This window comes from Oenanthe melanoleuca, chromosome Z (assembly GCF_029582105.1).
Source record: "Oenanthe melanoleuca isolate GR-GAL-2019-014 chromosome Z, OMel1.0, whole genome shotgun sequence".
In the NCBI taxonomy this organism is placed as follows: Eukaryota; Metazoa; Chordata; class Aves; order Passeriformes; family Muscicapidae; genus Oenanthe; species Oenanthe melanoleuca.
Genome location: NC_079362.1, coordinates 22,323,816 through 22,346,439, shown reverse-complemented (window position 1 = coordinate 22,346,439; position 22,624 = coordinate 22,323,816). Strand labels below are relative to the sequence as shown.

The 22,624-nt window shown below is 50.5% G+C and overlaps 1 protein-coding gene and 1 pseudogene across 1 annotated transcript; both read left to right on the top strand.

Moving 5' to 3' along the window:
• Window positions 1-1,307: 1,307 nt before the first annotated feature.
• LOC130265433 (serine/threonine-protein kinase PAK 3-like) lies at window positions 1,308-15,696 on the top strand (annotated as a pseudogene).
• Window positions 15,697-16,299: 603 nt separating this feature from the next.
• LOC130265432 (serine/threonine-protein kinase PAK 3-like) lies at window positions 16,300-22,377 on the top strand. Its single transcript, XM_056514535.1, has 12 exons — window positions 16,300-16,378; window positions 17,321-17,358; window positions 18,178-18,253; window positions 18,941-19,004; window positions 19,628-19,676; window positions 19,986-20,098; window positions 20,357-20,474; window positions 21,220-21,319; window positions 21,604-21,800; window positions 21,893-22,030; window positions 22,272-22,339; window positions 22,374-22,377. Exons 1-12 carry the CDS (start codon window positions 16,300-16,302, stop codon window positions 22,375-22,377), a joined length of 1,044 nt encoding a protein of 347 aa, XP_056370510.1.
• Window positions 22,378-22,624: the final 247 nt, after the last annotated feature.

The following is a 22,624-nucleotide window of genomic DNA, read 5'->3' as shown; positions in this document are numbered from 1 at the left end:
AAAAGCATGGCATGTTCACATCGTGGTTCATGGGGATTTGTTGAATGATGTTTTTAAGACTGAAAAGTGTGGAACTATCTACAATCAAGTGGCTCTCCTTCGCACCTGCCTGGGGACTCTGCATCACTACAGAGCCTCACCTCACGCCCAACAGATGAGCATCTGTCTGGGCTGAGTCACCAGGAAAGCGAACTAAGCCTGGGATCATCGTTCCATGAGCAGAGTTGATTTCCAGAGGAGCTGCATGCACTTGTTGCCTCCTGGCACCCAGCATTTTCTTTCTCTCTCAAGCTGGCTCCTGTCTTGCAATTTGGGATTCTGCAAGAGAAGAGAGTGACTACATGTCGTTTCTACTGGGATTTGGCTGTGCAAATGCCTGCAGGGAATCTTCCAGGGAGCATGGAGCCTGGGCAAACAGCTGTGAGAGTGCGGCTTTGGACCTGTTGCAAAGGGGCCTTCTTTGGGCTCCACATCTGCAGGGCATTGCAGAGCCGTGGGCCGCAGGCTGCAGCCAGAGCTGCCGCACAGCAAAACTGTGGCAGCCCAAGAATCAGCGCACGGCTCTTCTGCATCTTCTGAGACTTGCAGTTGCCAGAGGAACAGCAAGCAGGACAAGAAGAGCTCTGCATCAGGAGGTAAGCCAGCATCTCCCTGAGCCAAAGGGAGGTCAGGAGGCTCCAACTGAGTCAAAGCAAAGGTGAACACACACCCATGTGCTCAAGAAGCAACTGCACACTGCAATACCCCTGGAAATTTATTTCCCTTGCTTCTTTTGTCCCCTGAATGTCATTGAAGAACTTTGGCTTTTGAGAAGCAACTGAGATGCCAGAAGTTGGAAGCACACTTGCTTTTCGTCAAAGCCTTGGAGATCAAAAGTCATGTTTGATTGCATTTTTTGTGGCGCCAGCTGCTCCGGTGCATTTTCTGAGTTTGCTTGGATGTCTCAAGCGCTGGCTCATGGAGCATGAGGAATTTTGCTGGTGCTTTACGCCTGAGGAGAAGCGGACAGGCTTTTCTTTTGCATCAGCTGTACAGGAGAAGGGGTTGCTGGGCACAAGTACGGCAACAAAGGCAGAGCAGCCGCTCCTTGTGAGGTCACGGCAGCGGTGCCACGTCACAGAGCTGTCAGCACAGCGCCGTCCCGGGGCGCGCGGGGCCTCGCTGTCCAGAGCGGCTCTTGCGCTCGCTGGCTGCGGGAGGATCCTTGTGATCAAGGAGTTCTCAGCAGACGGCCTGCACCCCGAGAGGAGTCTCGCTTTTCCCTTCGGCGTGACATTCAGTGTGCAAACCTGCAGAGCACTGCTAAAATGATCAAGCAAGTCAGTGCCGCGGTTTGCACCGTTTTTTCTATTGCCTATTCCAGCTACTACCTGCTGCAGCTGACTCGTAAGTGAAGGTTTATGCCTGGGGGTCACATCACCTGGCCTGTGCTTCACTCTGCTCTTTATGGCCGAGTAGTGATTGAGTTGATTTGGGAGCAAAATGACGATTCACCTGCCCCCACTGTGGGAAATCTGTTGCTAACAGGGACAGTTCCAAAGGGGGTTGTCTGTACAAGATGCTGGCTGGAGAGTATTTCAAATGTAACCTGAAGCAGGTTGAGTTCCCTGCACGGGACAGTGCGTGCCAGTGGAGTCTGTCATTCCTTCAGCTTGCTGCTTCAACCTAGACCACTTGCAAAATGCAGACTCTAAGGAGAGATCCTCAGAAACACTTGTAAACATTCTGCAGTTCTCTCTGGGAGTGAGGGAAAGCATCTTTGGCTCCACATTCTGCCATTTAGGGGCCTTGGCTCTCTGACTTGACCCTTTATGGTGTGCCAAGACGGTGATTCCCTTGGCAATGCAGCACAAACTCCAAAGCAGTTAGCAGTTTGCTGCTGACCCCAGGACATGTTCCCAGGGGTATTCAGCAGAGAGCTGCCGCATGGGAAGAGGGCCTGTGAGGGAAGCTTTCCTTGGCTATGGTCTTCAGAATATTGATGGGGATTGCTGCATGCAATTTCTGAAGCAGTACATAAAATGCAGCAAAGGGAAGAGGAAAACATTGCTTGAGCTGTTGGGCAGAACAGGAACTCTGACTCGTGAAAAAGCAGCTGGCAATTGCGTGACCATATTCCTATTTCCCTCCTGGCACAAGAGGCCCAAACGTAGACAGAGCTAGGGGAGCAGTCCTTGCTGTTCTCTTCCTTGCCATGGGAAAGAAGGGTTGATTCATGGAGGCACGTTGGGAAAGGGGAAATGTTCTCTCTTGGGATTAAATTGTTCTGTGGTACTCCACAAGACAGGCACGTTTCTAAGGGCATCTGCCTCCTTTTCCTTTGCTCGCTGCAGGTCACCTCACACGTGCTTGGAGACAAGACGGTCCTTTGGTGAGTGGCGAAGGAACTTGTGACCTTGCTGGCGTGCAAGAATTGTGGGGCAAGCTGTGAGCTTGGCCTGTTGCAGGAGAGCGTAGAGTGCCAGCCTGGGAGGCTGATAGAAAGCCCAAGCGGCTGTTGGCCTCAGCCAGGAGAGCACTGGCTCTTTCCTCATTTGCCAATGAAAAGCCTTTCAAGAGAAGAAAGCCAAGTGCAGCAGCCCAAATGCACAGCAAGATGGAGTCGCAGCTAATTCACCCATATTTGTAGCATTTTCATGACTCTGAATCCCACTTGTGTCAAACTCTGTGATTCCCCTCTTCTGGCTCTATGTAAAGGGCAGTGGGTCTGGCAAGGGCTGGGACGCAGCTCTGAAGGGCCACTCCTTCGAGTCCTGAAATGCAGAGGGGAAATGTGTGCAACAGATCCAGAAAGGCACATGCTCTGGGCTGTCTTCTGAGACACCTGCATGCCAGCTGCGGGGTATCTTAGTTGCTCTGGGGAACAAGGAAGTCGAAAAGCAACAATGCTCTGGGGCCGAGCTCTCATCTCCTTCTGCATCTTTGCAAATGCCTCAATACCTTGTAGCAGGTCACTTACAGAAAAGCTGATCAAATGTTGCATACAACAGCCGATCCATGAGTTCCTGTATCCAAGTAGCCTTTGGGGTTTTCCCATTGCCTCTGAGTAGGGGACATCCAAAAGCCCCCAGCCCAAGTGGCCGGGCGGTGGCTGACAGCACCTCCCTGAGGCCTTGCCTTTGCCGTGTGCTCTGAGGAGCACGTGTGCCAGCCACCCTTCTGACGGGCAATCCTTTCCTCTCCAGCTCCACAGACGCCCTGCACGTCAGCGTGCCGCCCGGCAGCCCCAGAGGAGAGTGAAGCAGAGCCTGAAGAGCCTGAGTACGTCTGGTGAAGTTCTTGTCTGCCAGAGCACTGTGCTGTCTGCGTGTCTCGCTGTGGGCCAGTGGCAGAAGCTCCTCCTCAGTGCTTCAGTGTCTCAGAGGCACTTGGCTCTCCCTGCAGAAGCTGTGCCTGTGCTCTGAGGCAGCGACAGAGCGCTGGGGCTGCTCCTGGTGCCTCTGAGGGCAGCTGGGACTGCCTTGGCTCTGCCTGGGCTGCCTTCTCTGCCAAAGGCAAAAGCAGAGAGGCTTGTTTGTGCTTGAGCAGAAAGGCTGGCCCCTAGCTAGTGAGCAGGCCCCAGGCAGCTCTCTGGCTCTTTTCTGCCTGTGGCTTTTACTCCTCCTCCTCTGCCTCGGACACTTTGTGCTCCTAAGTGGCTCTGCCAGTGAGAGTTGACGTGAGCAGAGAGGCTGCAAAGGCCTTGCCTTTGCTCTGAAGGCCCAGTACCTTAAAGGCCCATCCTTTTGGCATTAGCACATGAGATGCTGTGCTTGAAAATAACAAAGACCTTCTTGGAAAGGCCAGCTACTGAAAGGTGGAGAAGATTGCCCTCCCACCTGCTGATCTCAGCAGCTGCAAGCCAAGTGACTGCAAAGGGCCCAGAGCTCGCCACGCTGGGGCTGCACTTGGGATCATGTGTGGATTGCCATCTGTGTTTGACAGTGAGTGCCTTGCACTGCTTTTGTCTTTCAGGGGGCATTGTGAGTCTGGGCCAGCCATCGCAGAGGTATACGGCATTTGAAGAACTTGGACGAGGGTAAGTGTGACGCCTGCTCCTTATACAAAAGCGTGGGCCAGGTCTTTGGCTGCTGCAAGTATCAAGAGTGAAGTCAGGCAAGCTCCAAACACGGTCAAACTCTGCCTTTCCCTCCTGCCACCTCTCAGGACTGCTGAGTCAGGGCAGTCCAAAGGCATCATCAAAGCCAACTGGGTGCCGCCAATGTCTTGCTTGTGGCAAGGATGCAGGACCTGGAAGATCTCCTTCCTCTGCACCTTTCATGGCCTAGAAGAGCACCTTGGCACCCAAGAAATGTCAGACTCTCAACCACACTGTTCGGAATATGATTTTTCTCCACTTTTTGACATGCGCATGCATGCACACCCACACATGAGTACACTTGCCCTTAGGTTTGGAACAGACCTAACTGGGCGTGTGCCTATGGGGATTTACAGCAGCCCTTGCTCTTCATGCTGGAGCTGAGTTTGCTCTTGCACACCCTGCCCTGCATGGCAGAGGCTGGTGGGCTGATGAGCTATGGGCTGAAGAGAGGCTGCAGCCAGGCATTTTCTAGAGAGGCCAGGCAGCCTGGGGACATCTCCTGCCTTGGCCTTGCTTTCACTGCCACAGACTGAAGGCCTTTCTCTGCTGCCGTTTTCTTTCTAGGGGATTTGGAGCTCTTTATAAAGCCCTCGATGCCAGCAAGGGACAACAGGTAAAGTGTTCGACATCCCCAGCAGATTTTGCAGCTCTGCAGCACTTTCCCCACTGCTGTGAGCTCAGCCTGGAGCTTTGGGTGGCCACTCCATGTCTGCAGAAGAGGCTGTTGCTCTGAAGCACAGTCTTGGCCCGGAGTGCAGAATGCACTTGGGCTGGGCCGTGGTGTTTCTCCTAAGCTCTGCTGCCCAGTACCAGGGCAGTTTGGCACAGCTCGCTGCCTCATTGCACTAAGCACTCGCTCCGTGCTCCCTGATATCTCAGGGCAAGGAGCGACTTGTCAAGTTAGTGGTCTTCAATGTCCTTTCAGGTGGCCATCAAGAAAATTCGCCTTCATGGGAAGAGATCCGAGGAGATGGCTGTCAATGAAATCCTGGCCATGAGGGACAACAGGAATGCCAATATTGTCACCTACTTAGACAGGTTGGGCTGTTGTCATGTGCATTGCTCCTTTAGATAGGGCAAGGCAGAAGAGAGCAAGCCCTTTGGTGCGTGGCAGCAAAGGGAGCTGTTGATGATTTCTCTAGTCGTCGCCAGGGCATGGCAGGAGGTGGCACTGGGTGTGCAATGATCTCTTGAGGCACACGTAGCTTGGAGAGCTGTGCAAAAGGCTGGCAGAGGACCTGGGGTGAATCAAGCTTGTGGCCATTGCTCTCTCGCCATGCTCTGGTTTTCTCTTGCAGCTACCTGGTCCATGGGGAACTCTGGCTGGCGATGGAGTTGATGGACGGCGGCATGTTGTCAGATGTGCTCAGGGCAGTGTACCTGGAGGAAGGACAGGTCGGCGCTGTCTGTCGGGAGGTGAGGGATCCCGCTTGTGCTTGCCCTGGCCTGCCCAGAGTAGCCCTTGTCAGCTGGTGGGTAGGAAGAGCAGAGATTTCTTGCTCACGCCTTTCTTTTGAGCTGATGTCACACCCTGGAGAAGAAGGATGAACAATCTGGAATGAACTGCCTGTCACTTTCCCTGCACTCCCTTGACTCTGTTCTTGCACTACTTGCATACCCTTTGTCTTCTGGTGCTCATGCTCCCTTGCTCGCTTGCTTTCGCTGCTTTTGTCTTGTCAGCTTTTCCTCTCAGCCTTTGCAGTGCAAGCCTGTCTGACTGTCCTGCATTCCTTGCCCCTCTAAGCAGGCTTGTGGCTTGCAAATTTTCAGGCTCAAGGCAATGGAGATGTCCTCAGCTTCAAAGGAGAGTCATTCAGGCCAGATGGCATTGGATTCTGGACACACGTCTAGTGTGCTGCTTCCTCCTCTGCTGCCACAATGCTCTCAATGAAAATCTTTGCCATGACACCTCTTAGCCAAAAGTCATGTCATTTTTACCAAAATCAGGAAGAGGCTTTAGGAATCTCAGATGCCTTCCAAGAAGACAGACCTCTTTGAAGAGCGTTGAAGCAGCACGCTCTTTCCCTTTCTCTGTTCTGACCCTGATGTTGCGCCCTGCCTCTCAGCTCCATGACAGAGCTGTCCGTCTCATAGAGCCCTTTCCTTTTCTGTAACTTATACTCAGGTGCTGAACTTTTCCCCTTGCCTCTGTCCTTTCTCTCTCAGTGCCTACAAGGACTGCATTTCCTTCACTCCCACCGAGTCATCCACAGAGACGTGAAAAGCAGCAACGTTCTTGTGGGCATGGACGGATCAGTCAAACTGGGTGGGTATCCCTGGGCAGGTGCAGCGTTGCCAGCATGTGCTCTGGGGCTGCTTTTGGGTGACTGCCAGGTGCCCACAAGTGCTGCTGGATCAGTGTGTGGGAGGTGAGGGTGTTTTTGTGGCAGCCAGTGCCTTATTTTGCTGGCTCCAGCCCCGTGGGAGCAGAGCACGGCTGCCTTTGCAGCCGGCTGCAGCAGGGCGGCCTGGTCAGGCCTTGGCGTGGGCAATGCTTTTGCCCGCTTTGGCAGGGGGAGCTGCCTTTGACAGGCTTTGTTTTTCTCCTCAGCTGACTTTGGCCTCTGTGCTCAGCTCAGCCCTGAGCGCAGCAAGCGCAGCTCCAGGGTGGGCACTCCCGGCTGGATGGCACCAGAAGTGGTGAGAGGAGAAGCCTACGGCCCCAAAGTGGACATCTGGTCGCTGGGGATCATGGGGCTGGAAATGGTGCAAGGGGAAGCTCCTTTCCAGAAGGAAGCCCGTCTGAGGTTAAGGTGCAGCTTCTAAAGGGGACTGCGTGTGCTGAGAGCTGTTGTGACTGGGAAAGGAGCAGCTGCAGTGTCCTCTTCCATTTCCTGTAGGTTGGTGAACTGATAGAAAGGAACGGGCCCCCACAACTGCAGAACCCCCGGCACCACTCGGCTCTCCTGTGCCTCTTCCTGAGCTGCTGCCTGCAGGCAGACGAGGACGGGCGCTGGTCTGCCCAGGAACTGCTGGAGGTGAGAAAATGCAAAGCGGCCAAAGGGCCTGGGAGCTGAGGAGCCCCGCAGCAAGGGATGAAGAGGAGGGTGGGCCACGTGGGCCTGGCTGAGACAGGTGCGGCACAGGAACGCCGAGGGGCAGATGGTGCCCTCGGTCCTCTTTGTGCATCTTCCCGGGAGCCAGAGCAATCCTGCTGGAGCCTGTGGTCTTGCCAAGTAACAAGGAATCCTTTCTTTTGAACCTTTTTCCTCTGGGCAGCATCCCTTTGTGACTTCAGGCCATCCTGCCTCCAGCCTGGCCGCTCTGATCACCTCAGCCAAGCAAGTGCGGGAAGAGCGGAGAAGAGACGTGCCCCACCAGCTGAGAGGAGTGCAAAGGGGATGCCTGCTGTTTTGGCCCAGATTCCCCCATGCCCAGAGTTTTAAAAGAGCTCTTCCAGAGCTAGTAGATTTCATCTTTAGAGATTTTCTTAGGTTTATTTAGGTTTTAGCTAGGACTATATAGTATAGAAAGCTTTGTTAATGGTGCATTGTTTAGATAGAATAGGTGTAATGTTGACGTAGGTAGCTCAGAATTAGCCTTTAAGGAGAAATAAGAATGAAGCTATCAAAGAACAAGGCTGAGACTCAGAAGAACTGGAACACACAGGTGCTGCCACCTGTCAGCGTGAATAAAGTGCTGGGAAGAGAGAATGAGGAAGATGAAGATGATGAAGTAGCCAGATGACGCTCTGTTGCAGCCCTTAGTTTCAGCAGGAGTGGTGTGGAGAGCCAGAGAAGTTTTCCCAACTAGGGAATGCAAGCCCTCTTCTGTTCCCTCAAGCCCGTGCCCTCTCCCAGCATTTCGGTCACTCCCACCATAATTCCCTCTGGGCAGCATCCCTTTGTTACTTCAGGCCATCCTGCCTCCAGCTTGGCTGTTCTGATCATCTCAGCCAAGCTAGTGCGGGAAGAGCACAGAAGAGACGTGCCCCACCAACTGAGAGGAGTGCAAAGGGGATGCCTGCTGTTTTGGCCCCGATACCCCCATCCCCTGAATTTCTTTTGGTGCTCTTTCAGAGATAGGAAATTGCATGTTTTATGATTTTTTTCTGTTTTGCTATGTTCAGTTTAAAGCTGTGATTTACTTTTTCTCCAATTAATATGTCAAACAATTTGGGTAATTTTGGAAATTGCTTTGAAGGTCTATAGTCTCCAGTTTGCCTAATTGATAAAGAATATTTTTGGTAAGGATAAAGTATTGTTAATATAAGTGCTCTCTGAGATATATTTTAAGTAAAAATTGTTGAATTGTCAGAATAAAGATTATACTGTGAGAGGTAAACCTGTGATACTGCAGAACTGGTTCATGGGTGCTATGAGCCATCAGCCTGAACCGGTCGCCTGGAGAACAGAATGATGGAGTTTCTAGAGGATAATTTGTTTCAATACTTAATTTCAGCCGGACTGGCAAGAAAATTCTAAAGTATCCCCAGTGATGGAAGGCTCCCTTCCTTGCCATGATGTAGCCAAGCTGTGCAGTCCCTTTCAGAGGCCTACAGAACATGCTTGGGGGAGCAGCTTTGCTTACCTGAACTGGGGAATGCCAATGGGCAGCTGAGAGAGACTCCTGGGTAATGTACACCAGGTAATGAGCACACGTTCAGGACAACACCAGGAGGGAGATGTGCAGTCCTTCCTGGGCCTCTTGTCCTGAAGATGTCAGGGTGATCAGCAGGAATCACCCTTTTGTTCCCACCCTCCTTGCACGATGCTGCCTGTGGGATGTAATGGCATTCTCACAGTGGCATCCAGCCCTTCCTCCCTGCTTCCCATTTCCCCATTTTCACCCCAGACCCACCCAGGGACCCTCTGGGCCAGCCTCATCGCCCACAGGTGTTTGCAGCCACCGGGGCCTCCAGCAGAGCCCCATTCCCACTCCGCTGCCTCCCTGGCCTCCTCCATACCTGGGCTGAGCTGCTGTAGCCAGTGCTGGGAACGCACACAGCGTGTCACGCCTGTTGCTGACCAGCTGGATGGAGAACCCACGGCTCGCCGCCCCGGCACTTTCCCTGCTGTGAAGCTGTGGCTCCATTTCGACTCTGTCTCTGGGACACCCACAAGGAGGGGTTGCTCACGGTCTGGATGCTTCTTGAGTGGTGCCCACAAGCCTGATTTCCATGCCTCCCCACTCCTCCTACCTCTAAGGCTGCCTCAGCCTTCTAAAAACAATTTTCCTTCATCTAATGGCTTCTTGTGCTTTACTTAATGTAAGCAGGAGTACATGCTTTTGATTGTCTTTATCCTAGAGTTAATAGAAATAAGTTGAAGTACTCCTATACTTTGCCATTTAAAACTTGAAGCAACTGAAAAAAGTAGAGAAGCTTTTAAGTTAATTTGCAAATCTCCTTCCTCTTCACTCAGTTTCGGCATATCTGTTGATTGTCCTTGGCTGTCATCTTTTAAGCTTCATCACTTGTCTATAGATCTGTAAAAAAACAAGGCAAATTCACTGTACTTTGTGTTTTACCGCTTTTGGAAAGGCTGAGGCCCTTGTGACCTTCTTCTGTCACCTAGACTTTGATTCCCATCCTGGCTCTGGCTAAGAGTAAGAAAAATTATTTTTTTATATTTATTAACTGCTAGCAAGATTTGCTAGCAAAGCTCACAGTTAGAGTAAGCATGATGCTTCTCTCCCTCCCTTGAATACACAAGATGCCCTTTTGTGTCTAGGCCTGGTGATTTCCAGGAGCACCTAAGCCACTGCCAAGGAGAAACGTCTCCTATTGCGGAGTTTGACGCTGATTTTTTGGTAGGATTTTCATCTGTATCTACAGCAAACTGGATCTTTGACATGAAGTGTCTTCAAGCAACATTTCTAAGCATTTCTAAGTGAAGTTCAGATACTAATGAGTTGTGATTGTTTTATCTCTGTGTAACATATGTTGCAATATCACAAATCATGTTATTTTTGAGTGTTTCAGGCATTCAAAATTTAGGCTTACTTTTGTCAACACTTTTCTTACTTCCCTTCAGAAAGCTGCATGTCCAAGCACTAATTTCCTTCTCAGTTTCCTGAAGCTTTACCAATATACAAGTTTAGTACTTTACAGTCAGCTACTGAAATAAGAAAGGAACATATGATGAAATTTCTTCTAAGGAGTAGAGTATGTTAGGATGGGGAGAAGGGTAAGAAAGGAAATTATTTGAAAATAAATTAAAGAACAAAGCCCTCATCCAATATTCCAGTATTTGAATATGAGACTAAAAAAATATTTAATTCTTTCATGTTACAAGCTGCACAGAGGAATACTGGAACATTTTAGTAAATTTGCCAAGGCTTGCTACTTCCTTGAGGGCCCTTGTCTTCCTGAGAATGTGATTCCTTTGCTAGTATAAATCTGGCAGCCGGAAAAACACTCTTTCTTCCTTGTTTTCCCTTTACGAATTCTGTGCAGGATCTACAGGGCATTCTCTGAGAATGCACCTCTTTGGTTTTGGATTGAACAGGCCCAGCCTTAGATCATAAGATGCCTATTGTCAATACCTTGGTGCTTAGGGACCAGTGTTTGCTTTGTATCATTCTGATATAAAATGGAAGCCTTGAACTGAAAAAGTATTTAAAAGCCTTAGTGCAAATTCAGTGACTTGAAAGTTAGTGACTCCCACTAACCCACTTTGCAGACACTCAGGCTCAGAAGTGCATATTTTTACTCCCTAATCACATTTTATCTAGACTCAGGAATTTGTTTATTATTAATTTTTCACAGTATATATATATATGAAGTAAACCTGCTAGAGAACCATACTGAATTTTCATTTGGATAGTGTGTTTTACCTGAGACCATACTGTACAGTGCGGACTGGAAAAAACCACACCTTTTGCTCTTACCTGTCAGTGTAAAAAAGCCTTCATCCTCTGTGTCCCCATACATGGACAACAGAACCTTAGCTCAAACTTAGCAAATTGACAAGTACAAAAATGACTTCTTTATTCAAACCTCAACTACATTTTATATGGCTCCTGATTTTCTTTTCTTTTTTCTCAATAATTTCTCTTACAAATGTCGTGATTTCCTGTTAAAACCCGTAAACGTGTACAATTACATTTTGTGTTTAGATATGATGAATGGATAAAGGCAGACCGAAGGAAAGCATCAAAAATTAGAAGAAAAGAAAGGTAGTTTCACTACATTTTATGCTCTTGTTACCCCCAACTTTGTCTTGAAACATTCTTAAGCATGCCCCATTCTGTTCCCTTTTCATTGGTGTACAAATACATGAAAGGAAAACTCACCTCCCAGCTTTTTAAATATGAGAATTTTCCCAGAAAGATTTTGGGGTGTTCACTTTTTTTTTTTTTTTTTCTTTTTTTTTTTAATTAAATTTATGTATGACTTAATAGAAAACAAATGAGAAGGATACATTTCATCCATGCTGGAAATCAACTTGATGGGGTGAACTTTGGGAGCTCCCTCTGCTGATTCTGGAGAGCAAACAGGACTTCTGTGTATGTCCGTCTGATTTTATTTCAAAGCATTTCCTTCCAAATTCTGTTTGTTTTTTTTTATTTTTTACCTGATATTTGGGTGTAGATTAGGTTGCTCAGGCAGCAGGAAGAATCTCCTTCTGGCACAGCAGGCAGTGGTTCTGCAGAGAACGTGGTGGGAGCTCTGGAAGCCGAAGTGCGCCAGGAGCAGCCCAACTGCCCAACTGCCCAACTGCCCAACTGCCCAACGGCCCTAACGGCCCCAATGGACCAAAGGCCCCGCAGCCCTCGGCCTGTGCCCCTCACCCTGTGCCCCTCACCCTGCGCCCCTCTCCCTGTGCCCCTCACCCTGTTCCCCACGCCCTGTGCCCCTGGCACAGGATTGCTCTGTTGCACAGTCTGATATCAGCTCATGACATGGTAACTTCAAGGGTCATTTGGGATGTGTACTCAGAGCTGCTCTTCCACCCTTAACTAAGGGGCTATCCTTGGGAGTCCATTATTAAAGGTATCCAAGCTATGGGGGGGAAAAGAGGAGGATGATTTTCCCCAGCTCTTCACCCCTCTTTCCCCCTTCAGACCTGTTACAACAGCATTTAAGAATTCTGAATTCCCCTTAGATGTTAAGGGAAGCCTGTTCTTGCTGCTACGTCCACCAGTGCAGTGCACACCATATTTGGAGCCAAGAAAGATTTCTAGGGAAGTTATTCAGAGATCCCTGAAGTGGGACAGTAATGGCAGGACAGCACAGGCCAGTGCTTAGAGGATCTCTCCAATGCTTTAGCAGTTCACCCGCAATGGTTTAGCAACAAGCATCTACAGGAGCCTGTTAAAGTGCTGAAAAAGTGTTAAAGTGCTGAAATATGTCAAAGAAAAATGCTGTAGTAGCTCCAGAGAGACATGAACACAGTAAATATCGCCTCCAGGGGCAGGAGAAAGAAAGCAGACCAACAGCCACCATGGCCACTCAAACTGCTGCTGAACCAGAGGAACAACCCCTGCCAGCAGCAGTCACCGCTTTACAGAAAAAGAAATCCAACATGTAATCAGTTCACTTCATGAGGGATGAAGAGGAAGCAGAGCCCTCAAAACAGCAGCAAGAGGCATGGCCAGAGATAACCACCTAGATGAGCTGTGAGATATACAAATAGATTTCAACCACCAGTCAGGAAAGCCCTCGGCTGCTCTAATTCTGGGATGTCATGGCACATGACATGAAACTGGATGGTGGTGAAGCCAAGCAGCTGGGATCTCTCTCCTGGAATGTGGGCATTGACAAGGATTGAGAAGAGCACAGATACTCCCAGCCTCCGGAGAAAGCTTGTGTCAGCTGTGAGGGAAAGGTACTGTCTCAGGGATGATCTTGCCTGATCTCTCAGAGGACTCCCTGCTACGGGACTGCTGAGGGTTGAAGAACAGATACTGATGGCTACTGCAACAGTGCAGTGTCAGCAATAGCACACCAACCAGGACTCTGTGACTCTCATCCAGGAGATTATTTGGGAGCTGGAGAGCCAGGGAGTTGTCAGCAAGATTTGCTGACCCTATAGTAGTCCTATATGGCCAATGGAGCATGGAGACTGACAACAGACTGTGTCAGTGCCCTGAACCACCACCTCTGACTGCTGACTGCTACTGTGCTGGACATGCTGGAACTCCAGTGTGACTGGAGTCCAGGACAGCAAAGTGGTACCATCATTGACATTGCTAATGTGTTTTTTCCATTCCTTTAGCAGCAGAGTGCAGGCCTCAGTTTCCTTTCACCTAGAGGAGCATCCAGTACACCTGGAACTGACTGCCCCAGGGGTGGAAACACAGCCCCACCATCTGCCATGGACTGATCCAGGCTGCACTGGAAAAGGCTGAGGCTCCAGAACAATTGCAGTACATCGATGATACTGCATGAGGCAACACAGCAAAGGAAGTTTTTCAGAAAGGGGAGAAGATAATCCAGATCCTCCTGAAGGCTGGTTTTGCCATAAAGCAAAGCAAACTCGAGGCATCTGCCCAGGAAATTCAGCTTTTAGAAGTAAAATGGTATGAGGGATGTCATCAGATTCCAATGGATGTGGTCAACAAACAAGCAGCTATGACCCCACCAACCAGCAAGAAGCAAGCACACGTTTTCAAGCCACCGTGGGTTTCCAGAGGATTCATGTTACAGATTATGGTCAGATTGTAAACCCTCTCTATATTATGTGACACGGAAGAAGGTTAATTTCAAGTGAGGTACTGAACAATAACAGCTTTTGAATGAGCTAAACAGGAGATTCCTCATGCAGCAGCCTTTGGACCAGCCAGGGTAGGAGCACATGTGAAAAATTTGCTCTGTACTGCGGTTGGGGAGAATGGTCCTTCCTGGAGTCTCTGGCAAAAAGTACCCAGGGAGACTTCAGGACGACCAGTGGGATTCCAGACTCAGAGATACAAGAGATGTAAGGCCTGTTACACTCCACCTGGAAAAGAGATCCTGGCAGCTTATGAAGGGGTTTGAGCTGCTCAGAAGTGATGGGCACCAAAGCACAGCTCCTCCTGGCACCCTGACTGCCAGTGCTGGGCTGGATGTTCAAAGGGAAAGTCCCTGCCACACATCATGCCACTGACACTACATGGGGTAAGTGAGTTGTGCTGATCACACAGCAAGCTCAAATAGGAAACACCCATCACCCAGGGATCTTAGAAACCAAGGAAGCCAAACATTTTGGACTATCTTCAGATGAAGAGGACAAAAAAGGAGAGGCTGAAGAGGCCCACCATACAATCAGCTACCAGCAAAAGGAAAGCAACATGCCTTCATCATTGATGGTTCCTGCTGTATCATGGGGATAAATCAAAAAAGGGAAGTTGCTATATGTAGTACTACATGGCAAGTTGCAGAAGCTACTGCAGGACAAGCTGGATCAAGTCAATTTGCAGAGCAGAAAGCCATCCAGATAGCTTTAGATATTGCTGAACACGAGGAAGGGACAGCACTATACACTGACTCATAGCAAAAATCTGTAAGGTGGCTGGATCAATGGAAAATTATAAATTAGCAGCACAGAAGTGAATCTGTATGGGCTGCTGAAGTTTGACAAGACATCACTGCCTGGATAGAAAAGCTGGCTGAAAAATCACATCCTGCAGATGCACACGCACCTGTGAGCTGGGCTACTGAAGAACATCACAACAATGGACAGGTGGATTTGACTGCCAAGATTAAAGTGTCTCAGGTGGATCTGGACTGGCAAAAAAAGGGTGAATTATTTCTGGCCCATTGGGACCGTGATGCTTCAGGTCATCAGGGAAGAGATGCCCAATACAGATGGGCTCATGATAGAGGGGTGGATTTAACCATGGACACTATTTCCCAGATTATCCTTAACTGTGAAACATGCACTGCAATCAAGCAGGCCAAGTAAAGCCTCTGTGGTATGGGGAACAATGATCAAAATACAACTATAGGGAGTTAGACTGCAGTCCCAAAAACCTGCCAAGGCAAATTCTATGTGCTGACAGTGGTGGTGGAATCCACCACTGGATGGCTGAGCATCTGCCCTGCCTGAACACCATCTTGGGACTTGAAAAGCAAGTTCCACTGAGAGTTGCTTACTGGGAGAAATTTTAGTATAATCTTTCCTTTTCTCACACTCTCTTTTAGGCATCTAATGGTGAACACTGACAGTGGCAGACTACTCTGATCAATGTACCTTCAGTTTCCTGCAACATGGCTGTTCTTGCAGTGCGACTTTCAAAACCTTACCTGTTTTCATTCTTAATATGAAATTAAGCATATTTGGAAACACTACATTTGAAAAAAATCACAAAATTTCATTAGAAATGTCCTTGTGATCACTTACCTATGCCAAGATTACTTGTGGTTTCTGATAAGCCATTTTAGTTTAAGCATATTTCATGAAAAGCTTCACAGCTGTTGATCCAGACGACCTTCTATCTCCACATGACACATGGACTAGAAGTGATCTGCTGAGCACCCATGAAAATTGATTTTGCACCTTCAGCTCTGCACCTTCATCCACAGGCTGTGATGTCTCTGCCACACTGCTCTGACACCACTGTGCTTGCTGAAGGAAACCAAGCACAAACAAGGTGGAAGCAGTGATGTCCACATGAGAACATTTTACCTCTTCGAAATAGGAATGCTGGAATTTAAATCACTAAAACACTTCAGCAACTACAAAGCGTAGTGCCTGAGTATTCTAAAGTTAAAAATTGTGACAACTGATTATTTTTTATTTTATTTTGCTTAAGTGCAGTCATTAAGTGAATGTCATTGAAGAACTTTGGCTTTTGAGAAGCAACTGAGATGCCAGAAGTTAGAAGCACACTTGCTTTTCGTCAAAGCCTTGGAGACCAAAAGTCATGTTTGATTGCATTTTCTGTGGCACCAGCTGGTCCGGTGCATTTTCTGAGTTTGCTTGGGATGTCTCAAGCGCTGGCTCATGGAGCATGAGGAATTTTGCTGGTGCTTTACGCCTGAGGAGAAGCGGACAGGCTTTTCTTTTGCATCAGCTGTACAGGAGAAGGGGTTGCTGGGCACAAGTACGGCAACAAAGGCAGAGCAGCCGCTCTTGTGAGGTCACGGCAGCGGTGCCACGTCACAGAGCTGTCAGCACAGCGCCGTCCCGGGGCGCGCGGGGCCTCGCTGTCCAGAGCGGCTCTTGCGCTCGCTGGCTGCGGGAGGATCCTTGTGATCAAGGAGTTCTCAGCAGACGGCCTGCACCCCGAGAGGAGTCTCGCTTTTTCCCTCGGGTGACATTCAGTGTGCAAACCTGCAGAGCACTGCTAAAATGATCAAGCAAGTCAGTGCCGCGGTTTGCACCGTTTTTTCTATTGCCTATTCCGGCTACTACCTGCTGCAGCTGACTCGTAAGTGAAGGTTTATGCTGGGGGTCACATCACCTGGCCTGTGCTTCACTCTGCTCTTTATGGCCGAGTAGTGATTGAGTTGATTTGGGAGCAAAATGACGATTCAGCTGCCCCCACTGTGGGAAATCTATTACTAACAGGGTCAGTTCCAAAGGGAGTGTCTATATCACGTGCTGGCTGGAGAGTATTTCAAATGTAACCTGTAGCAGGTTGTGCTCCCTGCACGGGACAGTGTGTGCCAGTGGAGTCTGTCATTCCTTCAGCTTGCTGCTTCAACCTAGACCACTTGCAAAATGCAGACTCTAAGGAGAGATCCTCAGAAACACTTGTAAACATTCTGCAGTTCTCTCTGGGAGTGAGGGAAAGCATCTTTGGCTGCACATTCTGCCATTTAGGAGCCTTGGCTGTCTGACTTGACCCTTTATGGTGTGCCAAGACGGTGGTTCCCTTGGCAATGCAGCACAAACTCCAAAGCAGTTAGAGTTTGCTGCTGACCCCAGGATGTGTTCCCAGGGGTATTCAGCAGAGAGCTGCCACAGGGAAAAGGGCCCGTGGGGGAAGATTTCCTTGGCTATGGTCTTCAGAAAATTGATGGGGATTGCTGCATGCAATTTCTGAAGCAGTACATAAAATGCAGCAAAGAGAAGAGGAAAACATTGCTTGAGCTGTTGGGCAGAACAGGAACTCTGACTCGTGAAAAAGCAGCCGGCAATTGCGTGACCGTGTTCCTATTTCCCTCGTGGCACAAGAGGCCCAAATGTAGACAGAGCCTAGGGGAGCATCCTTGCTGTTCTCTTCCTTGATGTGGGAAAGAACGGTTGATCCTGGAGGCACGTTGGGAAAGGGGAAATGTTCTCTCTTGGGATTAAATTGTTCTGTGGTACTCCACAAGACAGGCACGTTTCTAAGGGCATCTGCCTCCTTTTCCTTTGCTCGCTGCAGGTCACCTCACACGTGCTTGGAGACAAGACGGTCCTTTGGTGAGTGGCGAAGGAACTTGTGACCTTGCTGGCGTGCAAGAATTGTGGGGCAAGCTGTGAGCTTGGCCTGTTGCAGGAGAGCGTAGAGTGCCAGCCTGGGAGGCTGATAGAAAGCCCAAGCGGCTGTTGGCCTCAGCAGGAGCAAAGGCAGCACTGGCTCTTTCCTCATATTCCAATGAAAAGCCTTTCAAGAGAAGAAAGCCAAGTGCAGCAGCCAAAATGCACAGCAAGATGGAGTCGCAGCTAATTTACCCATATTTGTAGGATTTTCATGACTCTGAATCCCACTTGTGTCAAACTCTGTGATTCCCCTCTTCTGGCTCGATGTAAAGGGCAGTGGGTCCAGGAAGAGCTGGGATGCAACTATGAAGGGCCACTCCTTCAAGCCTGAAATCCAGAGGGCAAATGTGTGCAACAGATCCAGAAAGGCACATGCCCTGGGCTGTCTTCTTAGACACCTGCATGCCAGCTGCGGGGTATCTTAGTTGCTCTGGGGAACAAGGAAGTCGAAAAGCAACAATGCTCTGGGGCCGAGCTCTCCTCTCCTTCTGCATCTTTGCAAATGCCTCAATACCTTGTAGCAGGCCACTTACAGAAAAGCTGATAAAATGTTGCATACAACAGCCCATCCATGAGTTCCTGTATCCAAGTAGCCTTTGGGGTTTTCCCATTGCCTCTGAGTAGGGGACATCCAAAAGCCCCCAGCCCAAGTGGCCGGGCGGTGGCTGACAGCACCTCCCTGAGGCCTCGCCTTTGCCGTGTGCTCTGCGGAGCACGTGTGCCAGCCACCCTTCTGACGGGCAATCCTTTCCTCTCCAGCTCCACAGACGCCCTGCACGTCAGCGTGCCGCCCGGCAGCCCCAGAGGAGAGAGGAGCAGAGCCTGAAGAGCCTGAGTACGTCTGGTGAAGTTCTTGTCTGCCAGAGCACTGTGCTGTCTGCGTGTCTCGCTGTGGGCCGTGGCAGAAGCTCCTCCTCAGTGCTTCAGTGTCTCAGAGGCACTTGGCTCTCCCTGCAGAAGCTGTGCCTGTGCTCTGAGGCAGCGACAGAGCGCTGGGGCTGCTCCTGGTGCCTCTGAGGGCAGCTGGGACTGCCTGGCTCTGCCTGGGCTGCCTTCTCTGCCAAAGGCAAAAGCAGAGAGGCTTGTTTGTGCTTGAGCAGAAGGCTGGCCCCTAGCTAGTGAGCAGGCCCCAGGCAGCTCTCTGGCTCTTTTCTGCCTGTGGCTTTTACTCCTCCTCCTCTGCCTCGGACACTTTGTGCTCCTAAGTGGCTCTGCCAGTGAGAGTTGACGTGAGCAGAGAGGCTGCAAAGGCCTTGCCTTTGCTCTGAACGCCCAGTCCTTAAAGGCCCATCCTTTTGCCTTATCACATGAGATGCTGTGCTAGAAACATACAAAGCCCTTCTTGGAAAGGCCAGCTGCTGAAAGGTGGAGAAGATTGCCCTCCCACCTGCTGATCTCAGCAGCTGCAAGCCAAGTGACTGCAAAGGGCCCAGAGCTGGCCACGCTGGGCTGCACTTGGGATCATGTGTGGATTGCCATCTGTGTTTGACAGTGAGTGCCTTGCACTGCTTTTGTCTTTCAGGGGGCATTGTGAGTCTGGGCCAGCCAATGCAGAGGTACACGGCATTTGAAGAACTTGGACGAGGGTAAGTGTGACGCCTCCTCCTTATACAAAAGCGTGGGCCAGGTCTTTGGCTGCTGCAATATCAAGAGTGAAGTCAGGCAAGCTCCAAACACGGTCAAACTCTGCCTTTCCCTCCTGCCACCTCTCAGGACTGCTGAGTCAGGGCAGTCCAAAGGCATCATCAAAGCCAACTGGGTGCCGCCAATGTCTTGCTTGTGGCAAGGAGCAGGACCTGGAAGATCTCCTGCCTCTGCACCTTTATGGCCTAGAAGAGCACCTTGACACCCAAGAAATGTCAGACTCTCAACCACACTGTTTGGAATATGATTTTCCTCCACTTTTTGACATGCGCATGCATGCACACCCACACATGAGTACACTTGCCCTTAGGTTTGGAACAGACCTAACTGGGCGTGTGCCTATGGGGATTTACAGCAGCCCTTGCTCTTCATGCTGGAGCTGAGTTTGCTCTACCACACCCTGCCCTGCATGGCAGAGGCTGGTGAGCTGATGAGCTACGGGCTGAAGAGAGGCTGCAGCCAGGCATTTTCTAGAGAGGCCAGGCAGCCTGGGGACATCTCCTGCCTGGCCTTGCTTTCACTGCCACAGACTGAAGGCCTTTCTCTGCTGCCCTTTTCTTTCTAGGGGATTTGGAGCTGTTTATAAAGCCCTTGATGCCAGCACGGGACAACAGGTAAAGTGTCAACATCCCCAGCAGATTTTGCAGCTCTGCAGCACTTTCCCCACTGCTGTGAGCTCAGCCTGGAGCTTTGGGTGGCCACTCCATGTCTGCAGAAGAGGCTGTTGCTCTGAAGCACAGTCTTGGCCCGGAGTGCAGAATGCACTTTGGCCGGGCTGTGGTGTTTCTCCTAAGCTCTGCTGACCAGTACCAGGGCAGTTTGGCACAGCTCGCTGCCTCATGGCACAAGCACTCGCTCCGTGCTCCCTGAGATCTCGGGCAAGGAGCGACTTGTCAAGTTAGTGGTCTTCAATGTCCTTTCAGGTGGCCATCAAGAAAATTCTCCTTCATGGGAAGAGATCCGAAGAGCTGGCTGCCACTGAAATCCTGGCCATGAGGGACAACAGGAATGCCAATATTGTCACCTACTTAGACAGGTTGGGCTGTTGTCATGTTGCTGCTCCTTTAGATAGGGCAAGGCAGAAGAGAGCAAGCCCTTTGGTGCGTGGCAGCAAAGAGAGCTGTTAATGATTTCTCTAGTCGTCGCCAGGGCATGGCAGGAGGTGGCACTGGGTGTGCAATGATCTCTTGAGGCACACGTAGCTTGGAGAGCTGTGCAAAAGGCTGGCACAGGCCCTGGGGTGAGCAAGCTGTGGCCATTGCTCTCTCGCCATGCTCTGGTTTTCCTCTTGCAGCTACCTGGTCCATGGGGAACTCTGGCTGGCCATGGAGTTGATGGACGGCGGCACGTTGTCAGATGTGCTCAGGGCAGTGTACCTGGAGGAAGGACAGGTCGGCGCTGTCTGTCGGGAGGTGAGGGATCCCGCTTGTGCTTGCCCTGGCCTGCCCAGCGTGGCCCTTGTCACCTGGTGGGTAGGAAGAGCAGAGATTTCTTGCTCACGCCTTTCTTTTGGAGCTGATGTCACACCCTGGAGAAGAAGGATGAACATCTGGAATGAACTGCCTGTCGCTTTCCTTGCACTCCCTTGGCTCTGTTCTTACACTCTTGCATACTCTTTGTCTTCTGGTGCTCATGCTCCCTTGCTCGCTTGCTTTCTCTGCTTTTGTCTTGTCAGCTTTTCCTCTCAGCCTTTGCGTGCAACCTGTCTGACTGTCCTGCATTCCTTGCCCCTCTAAGCAGGCTTGTGGCTTGAAAATGGTCAGGCTCAAGGCAATGGAGATGTCCTCAGCTTCAAAGGAGAGTCATTCAGGCCAGATGGCATTGGATTCTGGACACACGTCTAGTGTGCTGCTTCCTCCTCTGCTGCCACAAGGCTCTCAAGAAAATCTTTCCCATGACATCTCTTAGCCAAAATTCATGTGATTTTTACCAAAATCAGGAAGGGCTTTAGGAATCTCAGATGCCTTCCAAGAAGACAGAGCTCTTTGAAGAGCGTTGAAGCAGCACGCTCTTTCCCTTTCTCTTTTCTGACCCTGTTGTTGCCCCCTGCCTCTCAGCTCCATGACAGAGCTGTCCGTCTCGTGGAGCCCTTTCCTTTTCTGTAGCTTATACTCAGGTGCTGAACTTTTCCCCTTGCCTCTGTCCTTTCTCTCTCAGTGCCTACAAGGACTGCATTTCCTTCACTCCCACCAAGTCATCCACAGAGACGTGAAAAGCAGCAACGTTCTTGTGGGCATGGACGGATCAGTCAAACTGGGTGGGTATCCCTGGGCAGGTGCAGCGTTGCCAGCATGTGCTCTGGGGCTGCTTTTGGGTGACTGCCAGGTGCCCACAAGTGCTGCTGGATCAGTGTGTGAAAGGTGAGGGTGTTTTTGTGGCAGCCAGTGCCTTATTTTGCTGGCTCCAGCCCCGTGGGAGCAGAGCACAGCTGCCTTTGCAGCCGGCTGCAGCGGGGTGGCCTGGTCAGGCTTGGCGTGGGCAATGCTTTTGCCCGCTTTGGCAGGGGGAGCTGCCTTTGACAGGCTTTGTTTTTCTCCTCAGCTGACTTTGGCCTCTGCGCTCAGCTCAGCCCTGAGCGCAGCAAGCGCAGCTCCAGGGTGGGCACTCCCGGCTGGATGGCACCAGAAGTGGTGAGAGGAGAAGCCTACGGCCCCAAAGTGGACATCTGGTCGCTGGGGATCATGGGGCTGGAAATGGTGCAAGGGGAAGCTCCTTTCCAGAGGGAAGCCCGTCTGAGGGTAAGGTGCAGCTTCTAAAGGGGACTGAGTGTGCTGAGAGCTGTTGTGGCTGGGAAAGGAGCAGCTGCAGTGTCCTCTTCCATTTCCTGTAGGTTGGTGAACTGATAGAAAGGAATGGGCCCCCACAACTGCAGAACCCGAGGCACCACTCGGCTCTCCTGCGCCTCTTCCTGAGCTGCTGCCTGCAGGCAGACGAGGACGGGCACTGGTCTGCCCAGGAACTGCTGGAGGTGAGAAAATGCAAAGCGGCCAAAGGGCCTGGGAGCTGAGGAGCCCCGCAGCAAGGGATGAAGAGGAGGGTGGGCCACGTGGGCCTGGCTGAGACAGGTGCGGCACAGGAAGGCCGAGGGGCAGATGGTGCCCTCGGTCCTCTTTGTGCATCTTCCCGGGAGCCAGAGCAATCCTGCTGGAGCCTGTGGTCTTGCCAAGTAACAAGGAATCCTTTCTTTTGAACGTTTTTCCTCTGGGCAGCATCCCTTTGTGACTTCAGACCATCCTGCCTCCAGCCTGACCGCTCTGATCACCTCAGCCAAGCAAGTGCGGGAAGAGCGGAGAAGAGACGTGCCCCACCAGCTGAGAGGAGTGGAAAGGGGATGCCTGCTGTTTTGGCCCAGATTCCCCCATGCCCTGAGTTTTAGAAGAGCTCTTCCAGAGCTAGTAGATTTCATCTTTAGAGATTTTCTTAGGTTTATTTAGGTTTTAGCTAGGACTATATAGTATAGAAAGCTTTGTTAATGGTGCATTGTTTAGATAAGAATAGGTGTAATGTTGATGTAGGTAGCTCAGAATTAGCCTTTAAGGAGAAATAAGAATGAAGCTATCAA

Coding starts and splice junctions, on each gene's coding strand:
- LOC130265432 (XM_056514535.1), top strand. CDS start 16,300: ATGATCAAGCAAGTCAGTGCCGCGGTTTGCACCGTTTTTTCTATTGCC. Junction 18,254..18,940: donor GCAGAGCCTGAAGAGCCTGA/GTACGTCTGGTG, acceptor TTTGTCTTTCAG/GGGGCATTGTGAGTCTGGGC. Junction 19,677..19,985: donor ATGCCAGCACGGGACAACAG/GTAAAGTGTCAA, acceptor ATGTCCTTTCAG/GTGGCCATCAAGAAAATTCT.